General features: G+C 44.1%; 1 protein-coding gene across 2 annotated transcripts in view; it reads right to left on the bottom strand.

The window, feature by feature from the left end:
- Nucleotides 1-20,736, bottom strand: part of LOC140695079 (trafficking protein particle complex subunit 9-like) — a 62,808-nt gene extending 42,072 nt beyond the window's left edge. The window contains exons 1-4 of one of the 2 annotated variants that reach the window (XM_072958005.1): nucleotides 18,702-18,847; nucleotides 2,069-2,127; nucleotides 1,719-1,871; nucleotides 1,059-1,182 (exon numbers count right to left, since the gene is read on the bottom strand). Coding sequence is in view for 1 of the 2 variants with exons in the window: in XM_072958006.1 (XP_072814107.1) it covers nucleotides 18,862-18,871; nucleotides 20,241-20,464 (234 nt within the window). In the remaining variant the exon portion in view is untranslated. Of the gene's footprint in view, nucleotides 1-1,058; nucleotides 1,183-1,718; nucleotides 1,872-2,068; nucleotides 2,128-18,701; nucleotides 18,872-20,240 lie in introns of those variants that run through there. The other variant, XM_072958006.1, reaches the window with a different exon arrangement.
- Nucleotides 20,737-22,111: the final 1,375 nt, after the last annotated feature.

Below are 22,111 nucleotides of genomic sequence, written 5' to 3'. Positions count from 1 at the left end.
AGTAAAGATTTTTTCATTAACGTTTCCTGGAAAGATTGGAGCATGGTGGTGTTGAGCTCAGATGCTAGGGAAAAACATGAGGGTCTGAATTCCCACAGCACTGGGTAGCTTTGACACTAATATGTCAGTCAAATTCTCTGCACCTCAGTCTCCGATGCATAGACTGGGGACAACAACCGCACCCATCTCCTAGAACGGTCCTAAGAATTAAGTTATTTTATATATACAAGTTTTAATAAAATACATCAGATATTAAATATTACCCCAAAAGCACAAGGAAAAATGAAAACAGAGATAAATTGGAGTTCATTAAACTTTAAAACTTTGCTTCAAAAAACACCATCCAGAAAGTGAAAAAACAACACTCAGGAGAAAATTTTTTCAAATCATTTATCTGATAAGGAATTTGTGTATCAAAAAAAAAATTCCACAGCTCAACAATAAAAAGGCAACTCAATTAAAAAATGAAAAAAGAATCTGAAAAGATATTTTTCAAGGAAAATATACAAATGGCCAATAAGCACAATGAAACGGTGTTCAATAACATTAGCTCTAAAGGAAATCAAGTCAAAACAACTAGGAGAAACCACTTCACATTCACTACAATAGGTTAAAATCAAAAAAAGATTAACAAGCACTAATGAGGACACAGAGGAAGCGGAGCCCGCAGCCATTGCTGGTGAGGATGTAACACAGCGTGACCACTTTGGAAAACATCCTGGCACGTCCTCAGAGAGTTGAACATTTGGCTTCTGAATGATCCAGCAATTCTGCTTCCTGGGCACACAAGTAAGAGAACTGAAAACAAATGTTAACATAAAAACTCCTACAGGAATATTCACCATTACTTTTCGCCATTAATTTTCAGAGCCAAAAAACAGAAACAACCCAAATGTCTATCACGTGATGAATGGGTAAACAAAGGGGCCCAGCCATACAGTGAAATATTATTCAGCAATAGCAAAGCATAGAGTACTGACCCAGGCCACAACGTGGACAAACATTGAAAACGTTACTCAGTGTGAAAGAAGTCAGTCAAAATAGACGGTTCCACTTACATGAAGTGACTCGATTTGCATGAAATGTTCAGCACAGGCAAATCCACAGAGACAGAAGAGTGGCTCCCTGGGGCTTAGGGAGGATGGGGAAGTTGATAATGTCTGCTTATGCGTACTGGGTTTCCTGTTGGGGGGAAGAAAATATTCTAAGATTGACTGGGTTGCACATTTCTGGGCATAGAGTAAAATCCGCTGTACATTTTAATGGGTGATTTGTATTAAAACTGTTAAGAACAAAAGCACCTCGGATTAGTACCTTCCATAGTAAATGCAAATTGCTAACATTTATTACAGGAAGAAGAAACTGCCCTCAGCATGAAAGCAGGAGATCAGCAAATATTAGTTAACCGAAATTGGACAAGAGCATTTCACTTGAAACTGTTGCTGAGTGTACAAGAAATATTCAGACATGACAAGGAAAATCAGTTTGACATCACGAAGAAGCATTCTGCTTCAAATGCAAATCAAGGATTCGGCAAGCCCAGCTGCTACAAATGACCAGAGAAGAAACCTGGTTCTTAAAACAAGCACCAGAGCCAACAAGGAAATGGTGGTGAGGAAAGCAGGCGGCCTAAAATCTGGAACAGTGTGCTACAAATAATTTCTCCACTGAAAATTCAAAAATAAAATGAAAGTGATGTAATGCTGTGTTGAACTCACGTGAATGGGCTTCCTGCAGTGCTTGACAGTTCTGTAACCCCGAATGACTCAGGAGAATCAGCATGGCTCCTGGGAGTCCCCAAGTAACTGCCCATCAGCACGCTGACCACCATCACATCTGCCAGGGTTGAATTGCAGAGAAGAGAGCAACCTCTGAAAGGCACAGGGAATGTTGACAAGGGAATAAAAGGCTGCGGTCAATCCTGGGACAGAGGCCCTGTGAGCAGAGGCCAGAAGGCTGCAGGTGAACTGGAGTGGCCCTGGGGCAGGAAGGGACCACAGGGGAGCATATCTCAATTATCTCCTCTCTCTCCCTCGGGTAGGAGGGATAAAGCCTGCATCCTTCTCACCTGGAACTGTGGGTTCTGGCTGGCGGAAGTCTTACCGACACGGAATGAATTTCTCAAGACTGTGGAAAAAGGAAAGAAAGCGAGAGGGATTAGGGAGCCAAATCCACGAGTCTCTCAAATGCTCCCATATTTATTGTGTATAATCAAAGTAAAAAGTCAATAACAGTTGTGAGATAGTAGGCAGGAACTTGGGGAAAGAAGGGATGAGACAGAGATTGTAGACTCCACCATGAGTACTAAGGCTTAGTTTACCTTTAGGGAAGTCATGGGCTGAGGGGAACAAGATACATTTTTTAGACATGTTCATTACAAAGCAGACCACCAGACCAGCCTGGTCCCTGTTTTGGGGATAATAGACTATCTAACACCACGCAGGCCTGGCGTTTATAGCTGAGGGCCTGGGTCATTGCTCTGCAATAAGCAGTGTGCTATCTATAACCTCAAATATGCAAGCAAGGCATTGTCTCTGCTTTTTATGGCAAGGAGACAGGAGTGAGGATGCACAGGTGTTTGCTTTAAAGCAGTTAATAAGCACATTTTTTTTCTTAAAGTTGACAGGCGGCTGCGATGTGTTACAACTTGTTAACTCAATCATGGGCTCCCACATGGAACCATTATGGAGGACATCCTAGGATGACAAATCCTGGCTCTGGATCTTTTCCTGCCAGCTTCGGCCACTCCAGCAGGGTCTAGACACATCCCTGAATAACGATCCCACAGAACCACCTAAACTCTTAACTCCTGGTGCTTGAAACTTAATTTTAGCTCTACACAACTTAATGTAGAAAAGTTTCAGAAATAAAAGATATTATATTCTTTTTATATCTCATCACTGATTTTTCTGATTGCTCTAAGCTGCTTCTACATGGTAAAGCACCTAATTCTGCAGGTGAATTCAGTACTTTCCTTTGGGCATAACTAGACAGTCTGGGCTGTCTGACTTCTATTAGTCAAATACCGATACACTTAATTGATTTCTTTGTTCATCAATTTCAGCCTGGAGGTTAGGGTCTATCACTATTTTCCTCAGCCCACCCTCTACTCTTTTCTCATCAGCATCTCAGGCCTCCTGAAAACAAAACAAAGCATTTGTTTCCCTTCATCTACACTTTCCACAAAGGCAACAGGAATCATCATGCCTAGAGAATGAATTCAACACAAATGTTAAAACAAAAATCTATAAACCTGAAGCAACTCCATCTCCGACTCATGATACACAATGACATGAGAGTAAGTGTGTCAGGTACAAAGCATGCGTGAGCCTGACCACCTCATTTCTATTCTTCAAAGGAAGGAAGGTTTTCGTATTTTTTATTATCATTCTTTGTCATTGTTTCTGATTAAGCCAAAAAATTTTTTATGAAATAATTAAGCACTGCAATAACAGATTTTCGCTGTATCAATTACAGAAGGAATACAGAGGGGATAGGAAAACCCACCTCTGTAAAAAATGCAAAATTCCTTCCCCTGTTAAGAACACGAATACAAAATGCAACAGAGAATTCAAATTCTTGTGGAGAGGACAAAAGCCACAGAATCAAAGCAAAGTCATTATTATGACTCAATCCAAAATTCACTGGACAAACATGCTCAATGCATTCAAATAATTTTTAAGGCACACTGCAAACCATTCACTTAATTATCTACAGGCTAGAGGAAGAATTTCCCTCTATAACAGACAACATAAATCAATAGGTTGCCCCACCAAACAAGGAACAAACATCAGGTTTTTTGCAGTTCTGATAAATCAGCAAGTTTTAAAGATCAAAATCCAGAAATTTTAAACATTCATTCACACCAGAATGAATCAAGCACTTAAAAAAAATAAATAACCCAAAGAAACTAAACACATTGATCACGTACCTGGATCAATGAGAAATTCTTGTACAGCTGGGAAAAAAAGAACAGTCTATAGACTTATACTTGAAAAATAAAACTACTTTTAAAGATAACTGCTAAAACACATTTCATCATTCATGTTGCCTTGAAAAATCTGAGGCACTTGTCTCTGATCAGAAAAGCAATTCTGAGTATTAGTATGTTACAATTCAGTGCCAGTTTGCTTTAGAAGAAAAAAGAAAAGCTACTGTTTCTCATCTTGCACAAAGTTTAAAGAACCTCCCTGCCTCTATCTCCTCCCATTTTCTAAGCTCATGCTCCCCAACCCTTCTGAAACAATTATGAGAACCTCTTATTCCCACCAATATGCCAAATCACAAAAGAGTATCAATTTATTTGTGTAAATATATACCTACACCTTGAACTGGAGGAGAAAGATTTCAGAAGGCTATATGGAACTTATTGCTACATTCCTGAAATCACACACATACACGTTCACAGAGACACAGACATATACAAACTGAATTACTGGGCACTTCACAAGCTAAGGACTTACAACTTCTAGAAGATAACTTTGTAGTTAGTTTAAAATACAAAACGGTCAGCTTTTGAAAGCCTTGAACATTGCAAAATCATCCAAATATCAATGAGATCCAATAAGCCTTCTCTGTAGAATGTAATTCCCCATGATGGCAAAGCAGACCCTAAGAAGTAGTGGATCCAAGACTCGTGTTTTTCACTAGCTATGATCGTTTTAAAACACGTAAACAGATTTAGAAAGGTATGTCCCCATGACATTTATTCTTATTGAGATGGCATATGTATTCAATTGTCTATGCAGAAAATAGGACCCATGATGGTGTTTAAGAAATATTTTGTGTATTGAAATATTTATTTTTAAGTGCAGACAAGGAGGGTGGGTATTACTCCATTGTAGAGCACCTTTTGTGCACGCACATGTTCCTGGCTTCAATCCCCTGTACCTTCATGAAAATAAATAAATACAAGTGCTTACTTAAAAATAAGAATAAATTTATATAAAAAAATAAATGCAGACTAAAAACCACTGCAATCTAGGAGCCACAATTATAATAAAAAACAAGTGTTTCTATCAAATATTGACTATACGCCAATCACAGAGACAACCAAAAGTCACACCTGACAACCATCACGTGTGAGTCTCAGCAATCCTACTAAGTAGACACGGATGAGAAACCCGGCTCTGCGGATGAGGAGACGGAGCTCGGAGGAGCCGGGGACACTGACCGTCCTGCTCCCCGTGACACCGCATCAGCCCAGGGCAAGCGCTGACAGAGCTGCACTGAGGGGACACCCAGCTGCATGGAACCATGGGGGATTGGGGAGTCCTAGAAAATACTCAAAAGTGTTCAATGAAAAACCAGCTCAAATATGTTACTCTGTGCCCCATCCTCTAAACACAGAACATGTCTGGGACCTTTTTGATGCCTCCGTGTCCTTTCTGCCATCATCAGTTACGTGCCCTCTCAGCGCGACCAGTCATGAACTGGACCCCATACGAAGTGCACTCAGATGGAAGAGCTTTAAAAGCTGTTTTATGAAGTTTGTAAGACTCTGTCTATTCCTCACACAGGCGGTCATCCAGCACTACTCACCGGTGCGGATGTACCACCTGAAATCACACCTTTCTGCTTTTTAAATTCCCTTCATGTAATACAGACTTTTAAACAGCAAAGAAGCAGCTCAACCACAGACAGTGGACATCTTTTCACCAAACGGACTCAAACAGCCCATCGGACTACCTGGAAGCCCTTTTCTTCTATTAAACCCACTTCCAGGTACTTCATCTGATTGGTGGACTCGGCCTCTGAATGGCCTACTCAGAGAGATCCCATCCTCACATCCGGGGGTGGGAGAGGACCCTGCTGCTGGGAGAAATCAGTGAGGAAGGTGGACATCCTCCAGCCATTTCTGCACGGGTAGAAATGCCACATGCTCAGAAATTATTCCGTCAGCACCCCTCGGCTCCCATGGACTGGTTTCACATTAAGCAAACTTATGACACACTGATGCAAGAAAACCAGACATTTAATTTATTAATGTAACAGGAGATGTGAAACTACAAACCAGATTGAAATATCAGAGTTCAACCATGAGTACAGATTCTCCTCCACGGCCCAATCTCGGGCAGGCAGTCACATGGCAAGCGTGGACAGAAGCAGAGCAGGAAGGGTTTCTAGATTAACTCAATGGACTAAATTTCTGTTATAAGAACAGATCTACTGCCTGGAAAACAATTAATGCCAATCACGGGGCACACTCCATGGACAGTGGCTGAAACACGACTGTGAGTACCTGTATAACTCCACTTTCCCTGTCCTTTCTGGTCTAACTGATGCAGAGGTACAGAGATCCAGGGATGCAGATACCTGTAAACACCCAAAGCCCATCCCTGGGAGCCTGGAAACCAGATAGCCAGGATTTAAATCCCAGCTCTGCCACTTACTAGCTCTGTTACCTTGGCCAAATTACTTACCCTCTGTGTGCATCAATTTCCACACTGTAAACCTGGGATAACAATCAAATCTTTCTTACTCACTTGTTGTGAAAATTGGAGGATTCATTTCTGTAAAACTCTCAGAAAAGAATGTAGCACATTTTTGGTGCCCAACAAATTTCAATTTAATAAGAAAGTGATTTACAAGTCTCCCATCTAATCATCTTCTGTGTTTCATGACTATTCTGAGTCCCAAAGGAAATCCTTATTTCCCCTCTTATAAACTCTTGAGGAGCACCCTTCTGTTTCAAGCCACCACCTGTTTAATCTGAGGGGGGATTCCCTCCTCCCCACTCCTCTGGTCCATGGGAGACTGCTTCTCCCTTCACACCCCTGACCACTGGCCCACGGCTAGCCCTCCTCACACTAACAGATTGAGGTGTGAGTCCGGGGAGACAAGCAGGGCATATGAAAGCTTTCCTTCCCCTCCAGTGTTGGCCACCCTTAGGAAGCAGCCGGGATGCTCAGTTCCATGGCAAGACAGTCCTGTGCATTATGGGTCAGAATCTCTCAAGGGAATGCTCGCTGTGGACCAGAGTTACCTGGGACTGCGTAAGTCTCTAATTCTGGGACATAGTGTCATGACACTCACTCTCCCACAGCCCTGAATTTCATGGAGAACGTGGCTTCATCAGTAATAAAGGAGACATTTATCGCCTGCCTGTTCTTCTTTGTCATCTCTCAGTTGGCTGCTGGACACAACATGTGTATAAGTATTGGGTCCCCTTAAGCCCCAACATATATGAAGTAACAAAAATTCTGTGGCTTAACATTGGTTCAGGGCGACTGTGTAACTGTCCTGACTCTGCTGATGCTAAATTATGTGTATAGGAACTATGGAACCTCCTCAAATATCTTTCATCATAAAACCAGCTTTTCTTATTTTCCTGTTTCTCAGTAATTGCCAAAGACTATCAAATGATGGCTTCACACCAAACAGCAGTTAAGATTATGAGCCCTCTTGTCATACACACTGTGCTAAACACTTTACATAATTTCTAATTCTCACAATTCTACAAAGCAGAAATGAGTGTCCCCATCTCACAGACGAGGGAAAAACTCAGAAAGAACTGACTCAGGATCACGTAGCTCAGTGGCAGCGCGTGCACGCAAACCCAAGTCAAAACACCACACCCCTTTGTATATGTACCAAATCTCCTACCACCCATTGACACACAGCGGTGGGGATAATACTTAGGGAACTCAGTACACTTTTCAGCTTTAAGGTGCTCCAGAGGCCGCTTCTAGCTCTTTTATAAAATCCCGGCTCACTGGTTTCTAACACTGCAAGAAAAGTCCGATGTTGCAACTGTTTGCACAGGAAGTCTGAAATGTTCACAGCGAGATGATAGAATAAAACTAAGACATAAGCAGAATAATAGTTCCAGGTAGTCAGACATAATGGACATTGTGCTACCCTGAATCACTAAGCAAAGGAATCAAAAAAAAAAAAGTTGTTTAAGACTTCCTTTACAAACAGGAAAGTTAAGACTGTAAGAAGGTGTAACAGCGCCACCTATGGCTTAAAAGGCCTTCCTGGTTGCCTGGAAAGGTGCAACACAAAAATTGCCTGTGGATCAGAAACAAGAATCAGATAACTAAAAGCTTATGTAGCACATACTGCTCTCCTAGTCCTCATGTCTTGCACTGTAGCAAAAACCAACAGACCTGTACTAGGCCTATATTCATAAAAGTCATGTCTGTATTTTTCCAACAGGAGGTAATCTAAGTATCTTGCAAAATACTTCTCAAAGAGCCAGGAAATCATAGAAGTGTATTGAAATACAAAAACATTTATTTACATATTAAAACAGCATGAGCTTTTTTCTATTAAAAAAGCTGACATGTCAAATCAATGTTTTGATATTTTAAAACCTATTAAGAGTGCAGAAAAATAAATCAAAATTTTCTTTAATCACAAAAGAGAGAAGCTTATTCCCTGAAAATGATCAATGTGGATTTTTCTAAACTTAATGCTTCTGGTCAGAGTCCTACGAATTTAAATGTCTGAGTGTATAGTTACACGGCAGCATGAACACTGAGTTGTAACAATACACATTCTGTGTAAATAATCTTCAAGGTCGTCTGCTTAAGTCAATTTAACTAGTCCCTGTCTCAATAGAATGATACAGATTTCATTAAAACTTCATACTGCACGCACACACACACACAAAACCCTGAATCCTTGTTACTTTAAGCCATATTCATATATATCCATATTGAATATGCATCAGAAACAAGCCACCCTCTTTAGTATTCACAGTTGATCCTTCTAAACTATCTGTCATTGTGACAGCACATTTTTACTAAGCAGCTCTTGGATGCTTTGTATACAAGGCGTCTACCTCTCACAGTCAGACATGGTAAACGGCATCACTCAAATTTCACAAATGAGGAAATATACTTAAGCCATGGAAACAACGTACATATTTATCATCAGGAAAGAAAAGAGTAAAGATTTTACTTTCAATATGCACTGACAAACTTTTCCTCCATACTAAGACTACATACATAAAACAAATTCAGTCATTGTAAATTATTCTGTCAATAAGCACCACTAGAGAAAAACAAGCAACATCATTAGCAATGATTGGACTTTCAAAGCCCACTCCTATTTTGCACTATAATCATTTTTAATGTTTTGTTTTTAGTGCTTACATAGCACTAATATAAAGAAAACATAAACTATTTAAGTCATTACCTGAGAATGCAACATTTGTGAAAATGTACAATTTTAATTTATGCCGCTCTGTCTCACATTCTCACTGGTGTCTCTCCTTTGAAGGCCTCATCAGGCTGAGATCGCCAAAATCGGTCATTTATGGACTCACAGGAGTTCGGGAAACCACTCAACGGGAGGCTGATCAGAGGAGAAATTGAGAGTGCATCCTGTGCAGCCTGGATTCCAGCACCGAGCTAGGCACCGCCAGCTGCGTTTGATTTGGGACAAGCTGCCCACCTCTCAATCCCTCAGCTGCAAAAAGGAGACATTGATACCTACCGTCAAACACCTGCTTTGAAGTAAAACATGAGAAAAACAGTTTAGCCTTTGGTAGGTGTCCACTCACAGCAAGCTTGGTCATTATGATGATGAGGATTACTTTTAATAAGTTAAGCTAGACCAAAAATTAGAAATCACCATAAAGGAGAAACATTTTAACTCAATAAGCATTTCCTTTTGAATGGATTGATAAAAGTTCTAATGATTTTTTTAATAAACCAAATTTTGTCCATTAATTTTAGATTTACCGGTTTATGGACAAGTCTCCAAAAAAAGAATTAGAGGCCTCTAACCTCTGAATACTAAGAAAGTAAAGTTTAAAAAAATTATGGGGGAGAGTATACCTCAGTTGAGAGAGTATGTGCTCAGCACGCATGAGGCCCTCAGTTCAGTCCCCAGTAACTCCATTTAAAAACTTTTATTTAAAAAAAAGGAGAATTAAAGGAAAAAGATGGAGGACTACAGAATTTTTTTAGAGAATCCACTCAGATTTAAGATGGGGAAAAAATATCCATTTCTCACAGGAAATCTTGAGAACTATGTAAACCGGATCTGAGTTGTCTAGTCTTTAACATTATTCATGAATTCATATTACCAAGTCTTAAAACTACCTGATAACCCACAGTGGTGATAGTGATCATAAAACCTGCCAATGCGGATCGAACTCCGGCTAGGACTGCTCTGTTCTGACATCTCTGCCCCTGAGGCCTCACCAGGCTGAGAGCACTAAATTTTGTCATTCATGAGCATCTCGTGTAAGTCTTCCACTTGTGCTTCTCAGTCTCCTCTCACCAGCCCCTCTGAGGGAAGCACTGTTATCATCTTCCCCACACGCAGATAAGGTCACTGAGGTACAGAAACTAAACCTGCTCCAGGTCACATCGGCATTAAAGGACGTCTGTATTTCTGCTGTTTTGCGGTTGACAAAGGAATCTGAGATATCAATACAAGATAGACTGTTAAATAATCAAGTCTGTCAGCTCTTCACCTCAAAGACCAGATACTATAAATTCCTGATGTAGGATGAGGCTGCTGCCACAAAATGACTCAGCTAGAAATTAATATCCAAGATGAAGCAGCGGATACACATAAATATTCATGACTGTCAACTCCTCTCACGGGTCTTGGCCCTTCACTGCCTGAATGGGGGTGAAATCCCCACCCGTGTCTGGGAGGGTAGCGCGGCTCTTCCAAGTCTCACCCAGGCTTCACAGGCTGTTTCCCCCTACAGACTGTCCTAAATGATTAAAAAGCTCACAAGATTTTTACACCAGCCAAAACTGAAAGACATTTCTGCATATGGAGCACTTTCTCAGGCTTAAACCATTTTTGCCTACACTCAGCAAGGGGGAAAAAAGAAACATGACTCTGCAAAGTCTCTTAGCCTTACCACTCACAAGAGTTGAATGGTCTCAGCACAAGATGACCCTTCACATTACAGGATGAGAACAAAATAAAGCCGCCCCAACAACAAGCACTCCCAGAGACAGCGCTCAGCAGTCTTCTGCACACTCACGGTTGTGCAGCCCTCACCAACATCTATTTCCAGAACACTTCATCACCCCAATAGAACACCCCTGTCACTAGCACTCACTCCACAACCCCCCTTCACCCAGCCCCTTGCAACCATCATCTGCTCTCTGCCACTGCATGAGCCAATTCTGGGCATTTCTAAGATCACTGAAATCAACAATATGTGGCTGTTTGTGTCTGGTTCCTTTCAGTTAACGTGCTGTTATCAAGGCTTTCCCATGTTGAAGTGGTATCAGCATGTCTCTTTTTTTTTGAAAATGTTAAACTTTATTAGAAGGTGGTAAATACTATCAAAAATAGTAGAGTGGGGTATAAGGGGTGGGGTTTCAAAGGGAAAAGTCCGGGTTGAGCAGTCAGGGTGGACTACCCAGAGCAGATGGCTTTTTTCATATTCCCCTTTATTTATTTTTTCTTTTTTATTCACTCTTATGTCTGAATAATATTCCACTAAATGGAGATACTACATTTTGTTCTTTCATTCAGCAGCTATATATGGATGAGGTCCAGAAGAATGAGTGTAAGTGGTGGCTAGCAGGGATGGCATTTAAGCAAAGGGCAAGATGTGCTTTCAAAAAAAAAAGTGAACAATCAGAGGCACAAGGAAATTCAGCGCGTTTCTGAGAAAGTGCATGGTTGCTTCAGTAGGACTGCCATGCAGGGCTGTGGGGGATAGTGACAGGAGACACAGTGAGGGAGTCACCTGAGAATATTCCCCACTGCAAGCAGCTCAGCCAATTCTCCTCCCTCATCCTGTATTTTAGAGACATTTTTGCTAGCTTTTCTCTTATTTCAAGTAACAGTACTTTAGTTACACATCTGATCATCTGCATCAGACCACATTAGCTCCAAGCCACAGAAAATCATTCACTGACCGGAGCAGCTCCAAGACATAACATTGATGGACCAGGGAGTCCTGCAGCATCCCATCCTGCAGGCACAAACCACACATGTTCCCTGGTGATGTCCGGAAAGTAAAATGCATGGAAATATCTCACTGCTGCTGCACGACATCTGCCCACAAATTGCCCCCAAATCATGCTGGCACAGCACTACTCAACCCTCGCACTACCCCCCCCCAAAAAAAAAAAAAAAGAGAGAGAGAGAAAAGAAAAGAAAAGAGAAGAAAAGAAAAGAAAAGAAAATATAAGAAAAGAAAAGAATAAAGCTAAGAAAGCAAATTTAGGCTCTTCCATTGAAAACCAGCAACCATCACTGCCAGTATCTGAGCTGGAATGATCCTGACTTCAAAAACCACTGTGCAGTTACTATTCAAATGTGACAGACATATATGTATTTCACTTAGATGATATTACAATAGGATTTTTCTTTTCAAAATTTCCAGTTGCAACAATAGCACAAGAAAGTTTATGTTTCATTTTTTAAAAAAAATCAATTATTTTCCACTTTGTTAATTTTGAATCTATTATTATTTTATAAAGGGAGCTATGCTGCAGATTATAAACCAAATATCTGGCTTCTGCAAACAAGACCTATATGACTTCACTATTTCAGAGCAAGCTTTAATGATGCTTTCAAATTGGGGGCGCTCACTAACAGCTCTTTAAATACTGTCAAAGATGTGCTATTATGTAATGCAAAGGGTCTACCTACACATCAACTCAGAAACCAAAGAAACTACACGAAAGCCTTAGTTTATCATTTTAAAATATTCCTATTATTTTGAATATTAAATTTCTTAAAAGATAAGATATTTTTTGAGAAAGACATCAGTTGTATTAAATTTCCTCTCACCAAGAAAGCAATCTTTATCAAGAATTACTACCCCTATGAAAATCCAAAAGACAGGACGTTTCTAGCTAAGTTAACTTACAGATCTCAACACAAGCCTAAATCCTATCTGCTCTCACTTGAACGAGCCCAGCAAAGTCCTGGGCTACTCTGGAACTTAGCTCTTCTGTTCCATATGTTGGCAGAGCTAAGATCATCACACAAGGCAGGGAAGGAGAGAAGAGGTAAGTCCACCTGGCGGCCTCCATCTGTTTACTTCCAGCCACAAGGTGTCGCTAGAGCGACCCCGCTAACAAGCCCTCCACACAAGGAAACCCGGCATCCACTCTGCCCCTGCGGTCCCCAAGCAGTCCCGACGCCCCTCTCCCACTGGTGGCCTCCGAGCCTGTGAATGGTCTTCTAATGACCCTCCCAGTTGGTGACACCCTCCCCCTCTTCCCCGCTACACACACACACACACACACACACACAGCCAAGGCAGCCTTCCCAAAGCACAAATTTGATTACATCTCCCCCACTTCAAACCCATCAGAGGCTCCCTGGTAGAGTTCTAGCCCCACCCCCGACCCTGCTTGTCCATCCTCACCTCAGTACCAGGTCCCCAGTGACCTCAGGGGCCCCGTGACCTGCTGCTACTTCCCACTAGCCTCCAGGCTCATTTTAACTGTTTGTCAAGGAAGTCTTCCTTCCCTCCAACCTCCGCACTTTGGATTAGGTGCCCTGCTGTGTTAATAAAACATTTTAATCTAAGTCAACTTCTGACACTGCTAAGCTCTCAAGAAGCAAGTACATTTTGCTTACTACTGTGGGTCCACCCCCTCTCCCCTAGACACTCAGAATTGCGTGTGTTGTGAATAAAAGAATGAAGGGGTGGGACTCAAAAGGACAGGCAGAGCTGCTCTCCTAAGGGTCACTTCCTGCTGACACCCTTCACTGCCTCTTCTGTGTCAGTTCTAGTAAAAACCAAGCTCCTCCAAAGCCCTCCACCCCTAGGCCCTCTCCAGTGTCCTTCAAAGCAGGGTCACCCACCACCCTGGACCACACAGGGCAGTCTCCCCGAGTCCCCACCCCACAAGCCTCCAGGCCTCTACCCGGGCTGCTCCTGCCACCTGAGTCACCCTCTTGATTCCTTCCCCTGGCTGACTCTTACTCTGTCCCCAGAACTGAATGTAGAGCCAATTTCTTCCAGGAAGTCCTCCCTGATGATGTCCTTTAGCTCTTGGCTGGGCTCCATCTACAGCAGCACTGCTTGGCGACCAACTGGTATTTGTCCACCTGCTCTTATGAGACCATGACCTCTTGGAGGCCACGTGGGAAAAAGGAGTGAGGTGACAAGAGGGGTGGGAAGAGCAAACAGGAAAGTCGCAGCTCAAGTCCCAAATTCAAGGATTCTGTCTCAGATAAAAAGAATAAACTGTTTCATACGTGTGTCATTTGGCTATGATTTTTGTGGCTCATGGAAAACAAGAGCTTGGTGTTCAAGCCTGAAATCCAAGTTACATGCAAAGAAATGTATATATTCATATCCAAAGGAAACCAGAGCTGCTCAACAACACTTTGCAGTTAAAATCCAAAGGAACTTTGATAAAGGCAATCTCCCTCTCTCTCTTTATTTTTATTTATTTATTTTTTTTGGTATCATATAGTTTTAGAAGTATTTGTATAACAAAGTGATGGCTACAGCCTATGATTCTGCACTGGAGTGTTTGGGGCTAAGGAAGCCCAGATTACATGCACTGTGTAAATGCAATCACACCAACACAATGACAGGCGCCCTAGTGGCTGAGCTGAAGTTCCAAAGCAGAGAACCTTATGTTGGAAGACAGCTCTCAGTAGAAAGTAAGAAATGTAATGTTCTGTACTCAATTTCATTAGCTTTATGAGCCATTAACAGATAGTATGTCTTGTCTAATGAAACCCCAAAATATATTGTCATCTTCGATTTTCTCCATCTGACTGTTTTATGCTAAATTTGGATATCAAACCCTCACTCCATACGGAAAGCTCAGGCCTTAGCTGCAGCACAGTTACATCCCGTGGAAGAAAGCCGATCAAGGGAGAACAGGAGAGTTTCCCTTCAGAAGCTGCTAAGTGTGGTTTTGCACCTGTATGTCATTTACAACCACGCCATCGTCAAAGGAGTAAGACCTTACATCTGTGGGGCAAAAAGCACTGCGGTGGTTCCGAACCATGAAAGAACACTGAGCTTTGTGCAACAGTCCTGAGGCACTTAAAGCGTACTTTCTCTGAAAGGCTCCGAAACTGACTCACTTCACCATTTCAGGTACAACCGGAATTAGTAGAGAGAACATGCCCTTGAAGTCTGACAAGGCCCTGCTGGAATCCTGCTACAGCATTTACTAGCTGCTAAATGAACCAATTCCTTAAACCTCTGAGGAGGCTTCCCAATCTTCAAAACGGGGCTGCCACCGCCCACTTGGGAGGCATGGATGTGAATGCAACACGCAAGTAGGGCGGCCGACTGGTACGTGACACGGGGCCTGGCTAGTTTCCCTCCGCTGCCCTTCTCCCCCTTTAAACTTGCACTGTTCCCCCTGGTAAGGGTGAAGCCCCAGGAACAGACTGCCCGATTCTTCTGTATATCCCCGGATACATACCTTACCCTTAGGAGGTCAGAAAAACAACTGCCTCCTCCCCAGTCACTATCAATATTCTTAAGAGTCTGGGTTTTTTTAACTCTATGTTTCAGGGAGACTATTCAAGAATTGTTCAACCACCGTTCTCCAGGTTGGCTCCTCTCCCAACGCCCATCCCTTCTTACCTCAAATCTTCTGTCTGATTGCCTTTTGTTCGTGGGAAAGAGAGTCCGCTAGGGTGCGGACTCCCTAGGCCTCCCTCCCTTCATCACAGGAGAGTGTGACTACATTCTCCCAACTCCCCACTCCGACTCCAGCTTCTGAGGAGTTTCCCCTTCTGGACCCTGCAGCTTCTGGATCGTCCCAAGACGCGCACACGTGGCCAAAACCCTCTCTTCAGATTTCTTCCTGTGTGGCCCTGCCCACCCCCCAGAACCTTAAGGATAAATGCCATTGCTCTGAAAATCACAAACGCCGCTGACTGACACACCAAAGCTGCATGGTCCGGGCTTTCTTCCAAACCAGGCACAGCCCTGCCCCCCCTCAGACACAGTCTGCACCTCTTGAGATGAGCTGATCCACTTGCACGGCTGTGAACACCAGCTAAGAATGACGAATCCCAATGTGTATCTCTAGTCCGGCTCCTTCACCTGAGCCCCAGGCTCATAGACACGAGTGCCTCTTGGAAGTCCTAACTTGGATGACAAATGGCATCTTAAAAATGCCATATGTCAAAAAAAAAGGCCTTATGTCCACCATTTACTCTAGACTTCGATTCCTGGCAGGTACCTCCCAGGCTCCCCATTTTAGTAACAGCCCCAGCACCCACCTAGGTGTTTGAGGTCACATTCAATTTCCACTGTTCCCTCCACCTGGCCCTGCCCTGGAATCAGTCTTGTTATTTCTGTCGCTAAGCCAGTCTCAAGTCTGGTTCTGCAGGGAGCACGATGGAAACCCACAAGCTCACAGCAAGGTGCACTGAGTCACAGTCCTCCGAAGGGAGTTCCCTGGAGGGGGAGGCATCTCCTGCTGCCAGTCACCTCAGAAGGCACTGGATTCTCACGAAGAAGGACCAGAAAAAGGACTCAAGGATCTCCCGTGATCTGAGGTTTGAAGGGCCCGAGGTCTGGGGGAGCTCCTAGTTAGCTGACACTCCTGTCAGTGAGCAGATGAGGATGGTAGGAACCCAGGCAAGTCTGTTCTCGCTCCGACCCCTTTTCTCTCGGGAGCCACGGGAAAGGCCAGTTTCCAGGGCACAGACCGGCCATCACAGATCCCAGCCTGCATTTGCCAACCCAGACAGCCTAGACTCCTACTTGCGACTCTTACTTCTGTTCTGTTCCCCCCCAGAATGTGATGGACTCTTTCAGAAAGTCTGGACTGTCTCAGGCGAGACCAAGTCAGTGAAGGATGAAGTGTCCACATTTGGACCAGAGCATGAAAGGAGAAACAAGGCCTCATGTCCAGCATGACGGTGGTGGCCAAGCCCTTTCCCTGGGTGAGATGAACCAGGGTCGGGGTGAGAATGCAAGGTCCCTTCACGGCTGACAGGGGTGTTGGAGACTCACTACCGCAAAATAACCACACGGCCGTCAGTGGTGGACATCAACTGCAACAGACACAGAGTCAGCTATTTACTGCCAAAAAGGGGTAAAAGTAAAGGCCGGTGCAGGGAGGCCTGCACGGCTGCTGAGGCAAACCACAGAGCTGGCTCTGAATGCCCACTGGCTGAAGCAGAGAGGAAGCTACGGTCCCCTTTAGCGGTCCCTGTGTCCACCAGATCCAAGTGAACCAGTTACTTAGGACAAGGCAATGTTTTCCTGATACTTAGAAAAACCAGCCTCATAAAGGGAACAAAAGAGTGGCATGGTTTTAGGCCCACTCCTGCCCCTCTATGAATGCAAAGTAAAGTAAATGGCACTGGGAAGGTGAATGCAAAAAAAAACCCAAAAAACAAAAAACCGGTGACTGCTTCCTCCAACAGCGTCCCCTGCAGCTGCTCACCCCCGAGCCGGCCACTTCCTCACCAGTGACCGCCGGCCAGGAAGCGCCGTCACGCACGTCACACAGCGACAGCCAGGAACCTCGTGCCGAGCACGTTTGTGTAAAAGCCAGAATCAAGCAAGGTGCTGCAGAATTTGACTTTCCAAGTTTAAATACTCCATGAAAAAAATCCCTCAGCAGCCGCCTAAATCAATTCGCATCTCACTTCTTCAAAACAAATAAACAAAATTAGTAAGAGAGCATTTGTTACCAAATATAAGGACGAACTAACAGGTTCCTCAAAGCAAGGACTTTAACAGATATCAAACTCCAGTGGGTGATGTGCTAACATAGCAAAAATTCCAAAAAAGTAGAAAATAAGTTGACTAGGATAATATACGAATCATGGCAACTGTTAAGTTTTTGCTTTTTATAGCGATGGAGACGGCACAGAGGGCGATCTGGCTATTCCAATGCAGGGTGTGCACAGCCCACATTTTCAGACCCAACAACATGCTCACGGGGTGGTATAAGGGAAAAAGGAAAATAGAAAAAGGAATAGAGGAACAGCCAAAATTAGAAACACACGAGAACAAAAATGACTTTGACAGCATTTACAAGAAATTACGTCAGTGTGATGAGGACAGGGACGCAGGGACGGTGAGACCCACCCTCACATCCTGATCCAGGGAAGGCAGGGGCCTGAGGGGAGCGATGCTGCCGGGGGACCCCAACGTGGTCAGCGCCCCAAACCAAAACTTCACCTAGATGCGTGTAGACAGCTTTTGAGCTACAAAATGTGGTCGCATTTCAAGCTGGACAACTTTACTCACTCCCACCAAGAGGAACAGGGGAGAATTAGGTTCTGCTCCTGAACCAAAGCATTGTTTAAAAAATTAATGACTGTGTAATAGTAAAAGCAACAATGGAGTAAAAGTCACTGGCGGAGAACGTGCTTGACCCGAGCTCATTGGCCACGTTATCTCACTGACGTTCAGATGCTGGCTGAGCCCTTATGGTACCAGAACAGACAGACCCACCAGGAGGGAGGTTTAATGCGCTGCTGTATTTTGATGCCGGCAGCCATGCCTGGTACACAAGGTTCTGGGTAAACAATGGTGACAGTGTCAACCACTATGGGCTAAGCACACATCCAGCTACTCCGCCAAATCCCAAGGGCAGACTTCAAAAGGCAAAAACAAGCTGGCATTCTCTGTTGGCTCTGCAGAATCAGAGCCAAGCAGTTGCTGAGCAAAAATGTCACCAGTGCCTCCTATGACAAAATAGGAGGCACTGGCGTGGGGCTGGGGCAGGGCTCCAGGCTTCCACTGATCACCCACCAGTCTGTCCAGGGGGTGAAGGAGGTCCCTGCTTTCATTGCACCGATGCACCTACCTTGAATGACGCCTTAGGACTCAACAGGAGGTGACAGGTGAGGTGAACGGAGCCAGCCTTGGTGTAGCACGGTTCTGGCAGCTATGCCCTCAGCAGTGCCCTGTTTCCTAAACCTGACACCTCATCTCCAAGGAGCAGAAGTGTAGTGTGGGCATGTAGATCACAGGGCCCTGTGAGGACAAGTACAGATCATGGCCACGACATGCCTCTCCCCTTCCTTAAGCCATAGAGGAATGTCCGGGGAGGAAGTGAAAATTATTCCAGAGCCCGCCAGGCACCACACGCAGGTGGGACACGGATCCCCTGTGTCTGTCATTCACAGGACTGGTGTGGATTTTCTTTTTATCAATTCTCTGGCATCTTCTCCTCCATCTTACCAACAACAAGAAAGTAGAATCTGACCTTAGAATCACAGAGAATCACAGAGCCCCTCCTGCACAGCGGGCCCGGCAGCACGTGCCATGTCCTCCGACCGTCACCTGTGGGACCGCCATGAGCGCTCTCCAGACTCAAGGCCCGAGGCCGTAGGCCGGGGGGACACAGCTCACCTCACTCTCCCCAGTAAAGGGGGACCACCTCTCGGCAAAGACGTCTCACCCTCTTCTGCCCGAGGGACAGCTTGAAAGATACACAGGGAAACATAGTAGAGGGTGAGGGGTTAGGCAGCCCAGAAGTGATCGTCTGCACTTCCAAGGCAGAGTGGGGCCTTTGACCTAATCACAGGGGCAAAGTGAGGACGAATTTTTCCCTGCTGTGTCCCATACACCGTGACACGCCTTTCCCTGCGTAAGGAGCTAATTCGGAAGCCCCTGGCAGTGTTTCTGATGTCCTAACTTGGCATGGTGGCTGTCAGGCAGGGGAGAGGGCCTGAGCCGTGCTGGTGCTGGGCCTGGGAGGCAGGAGACATCGGCTCCACCCTGAGCTCAACCAGCACCTCATTCTGCGTCTCGGGATTCAGAGTCTCATTTATAAGCAAAGGGATGAAACTGTCCCAGGACAGGCTGTCCAACAGGAATGAAATGAGAGTCATGTAAATAACGTTTCCCAGTTGCCACGTTTAAAATGTAACAAAAAAAAAACAAGCAACTGATTTTAAGAACAGACCTTACTTATTCTACTGTATGTAAAATACTATCATTTTGACGTGTAATCAATATAGAAAGTAACAAGATAGTTTATATTCTTTTTACTAGACAAGTTTCAGCGTCTGATGAGCATTTAACTTACAGCACATCTCAGCTCAGACCGGCCTCCTCCCAGCACTACTAACATCAGTAGCTGTGGCTACTCTATTGGACAGCAACTCCAGGGGTCCCCCCAAGTGTCCTGGCTGAAAAGGGGGAGTAAGTGTCCACACTAACCCTAAAAGGATCTCTCTGAAACAAAGGCGGATTTAGTTTTAAACGTCTGAAAACCGGCGGGCTACACCTCCTTCCCGCCTTGGCTACAAGAAAGCCCTCCTCCTTGATGATCCCATTCTGGATGTAAGGAAGCAATCTGTCACACAGCCAGGGTGGCCCGGCCTTCAGGTTGACTTGCCTGCTGTCTGTGTCCAGTCCCACGAAGTCCTCCTTCTCAAATAGGATGTAGAGGAGGGGGGTCTTCTCCCCAGAATTTTCGGGGTCCCCATCCAGCCACTTGGACTTGGGCAAGATGAAGAGTGACTCAGTGAAGTCTTCGATCCTCTTCTCCACCACCCGCAGTCCTCGTAGATTGAAGGCCACGTCGGTGTGCGGCTGCTCGGCCACCTCCCCATACAGCATAAAGACAAAGAGCTGAGAGTCGTAGAGCGTGGTGCCATACAGCTCCTCTGTGCGTGGAGCTTCTAGAAGGTCTTGGCCAAGAGGCAGTCAGTAATGGTGACAAGGCCCATGACATTGCGGTGGGTCTGGAAGTCACTCCATCCATTCTCGGGCGCATAGAGATACCTATAGTAGATACAGAGTGCCCACTGGGAGCCGCACGGTCTGATCTGGCTCACCAAGGAGATTCCATTATAGATGCAAAAGAAATTCTCTAAGATGATCCCCACAGGTTGGACCACAATCGGGAGAGTCTGGTGGTCCTCAGCGCACTGCACGTAGTCAGGGGTGTTCATGTTGCAGGCCCTGCCGAGAAGGGAGGGTAAATCGATGTACATACTGTGCTGTGGGCTGCGGGCCTCACTGGGATGCGGCGACCTGATGTGCACCAGCCAGAAGGCAAGGGAAGTCCAAGCAAATCGGGGATAATTTTGTCCTCAGCATCTGCACATGGCTACTGAAGCTCAGATCACATTACCCAGCTTTTGGTCTAGGCTTCCATCCCCTGCAGAAAAGGATCATTTCTTGTTTTCTGTTTCCAAGCACCTAGGCAGGCCCTGATGCAAAGTCGGTGCTCAAAACTGCTGAATAAATGAATGAATAAAGGAACTGCTTCCCCACCCCTCAGCAGGATATAATGCAAAGAACCATAGTAGGATCAAAATATCTGGATTTCAACGCCAATTTATTTGAACTCCTAAGGTGCAGAATAATGGGTAAGAAAACTTGCTTTGGGGAGGAGGGTACAGTTCAGTGGTAGAGCATGTGCTTAGCATGTTCAAGGACCTAGGCTCAATCCTCAGTACCTCATTTTAGAAAAATGAAACAAATAAATAAACTTAATTAACCCCCTCAAAAAATATTTTCTCCATTCAAAATTCAAAAAAAACCACCTTGCAATTGACACAACATTGTAAACTTGACTATACTTCAATTAAAAAAAAAACTTCTTGCCTTACAAGAATATATCTGGATTATGGAAGTTTGCAAATGTAAAATGCCTAGGGTACCACCTGCATAAGAAGAAGGAACTGTACAAATGTACTATCCCTCATTTATGAGCTATTTTTCCTTTGGGGAGATTATAACCTCTCAGAGATATTTTTCTCATATTAAAAAAAAAAAGAAAAAGAAAACATTACCTGATTCTCCATACTGCTGAAGAATCAGATAACCCTATGAAAGCATCTGACCCACAGAGTTTATTCAATAAATGTTTGTTGAATGAATGAATAAACAAGCAAAGTGAATGCTGCTCCCTGCCACAGACCATCATAATGGTACTGCTTGGAAATGCCATGCCCACGTTCCACCCAAATCTTCACTAACCACGTGGGTGACCTGGGCAGACCTGTGTGCTTCTCTCAACACCAGTTTATTCATAAATAGAAATGAGGGCAATAACACAAACCTAAAAGGGTTAGTGAGTCACGAATGAATAGTACCCCAACTTTGCAAGATGGAACTATTAAAGAAAATTGGGCAAAGAGTCCATAGGCCCTCTCCATATTATCTCTTACAACTACATGGGAATCTACATTACATCTAAAAATAAAAAGTCTATTATTTTAAAGAGGCTATTGAGTTTAAATCAGCTCACCATCTCAA

The sequence above is a fragment of the Vicugna pacos genome, unplaced genomic scaffold (genome assembly GCF_048564905.1).
Source record: "Vicugna pacos unplaced genomic scaffold, VicPac4 scaffold_131, whole genome shotgun sequence".
NCBI lineage: Eukaryota > Metazoa > Chordata > Mammalia > Artiodactyla > Camelidae > Vicugna > Vicugna pacos.
Note: the sequence above shows the minus strand (reverse complement) of the source record. Positions and strands in the feature narration are given on the sequence as shown.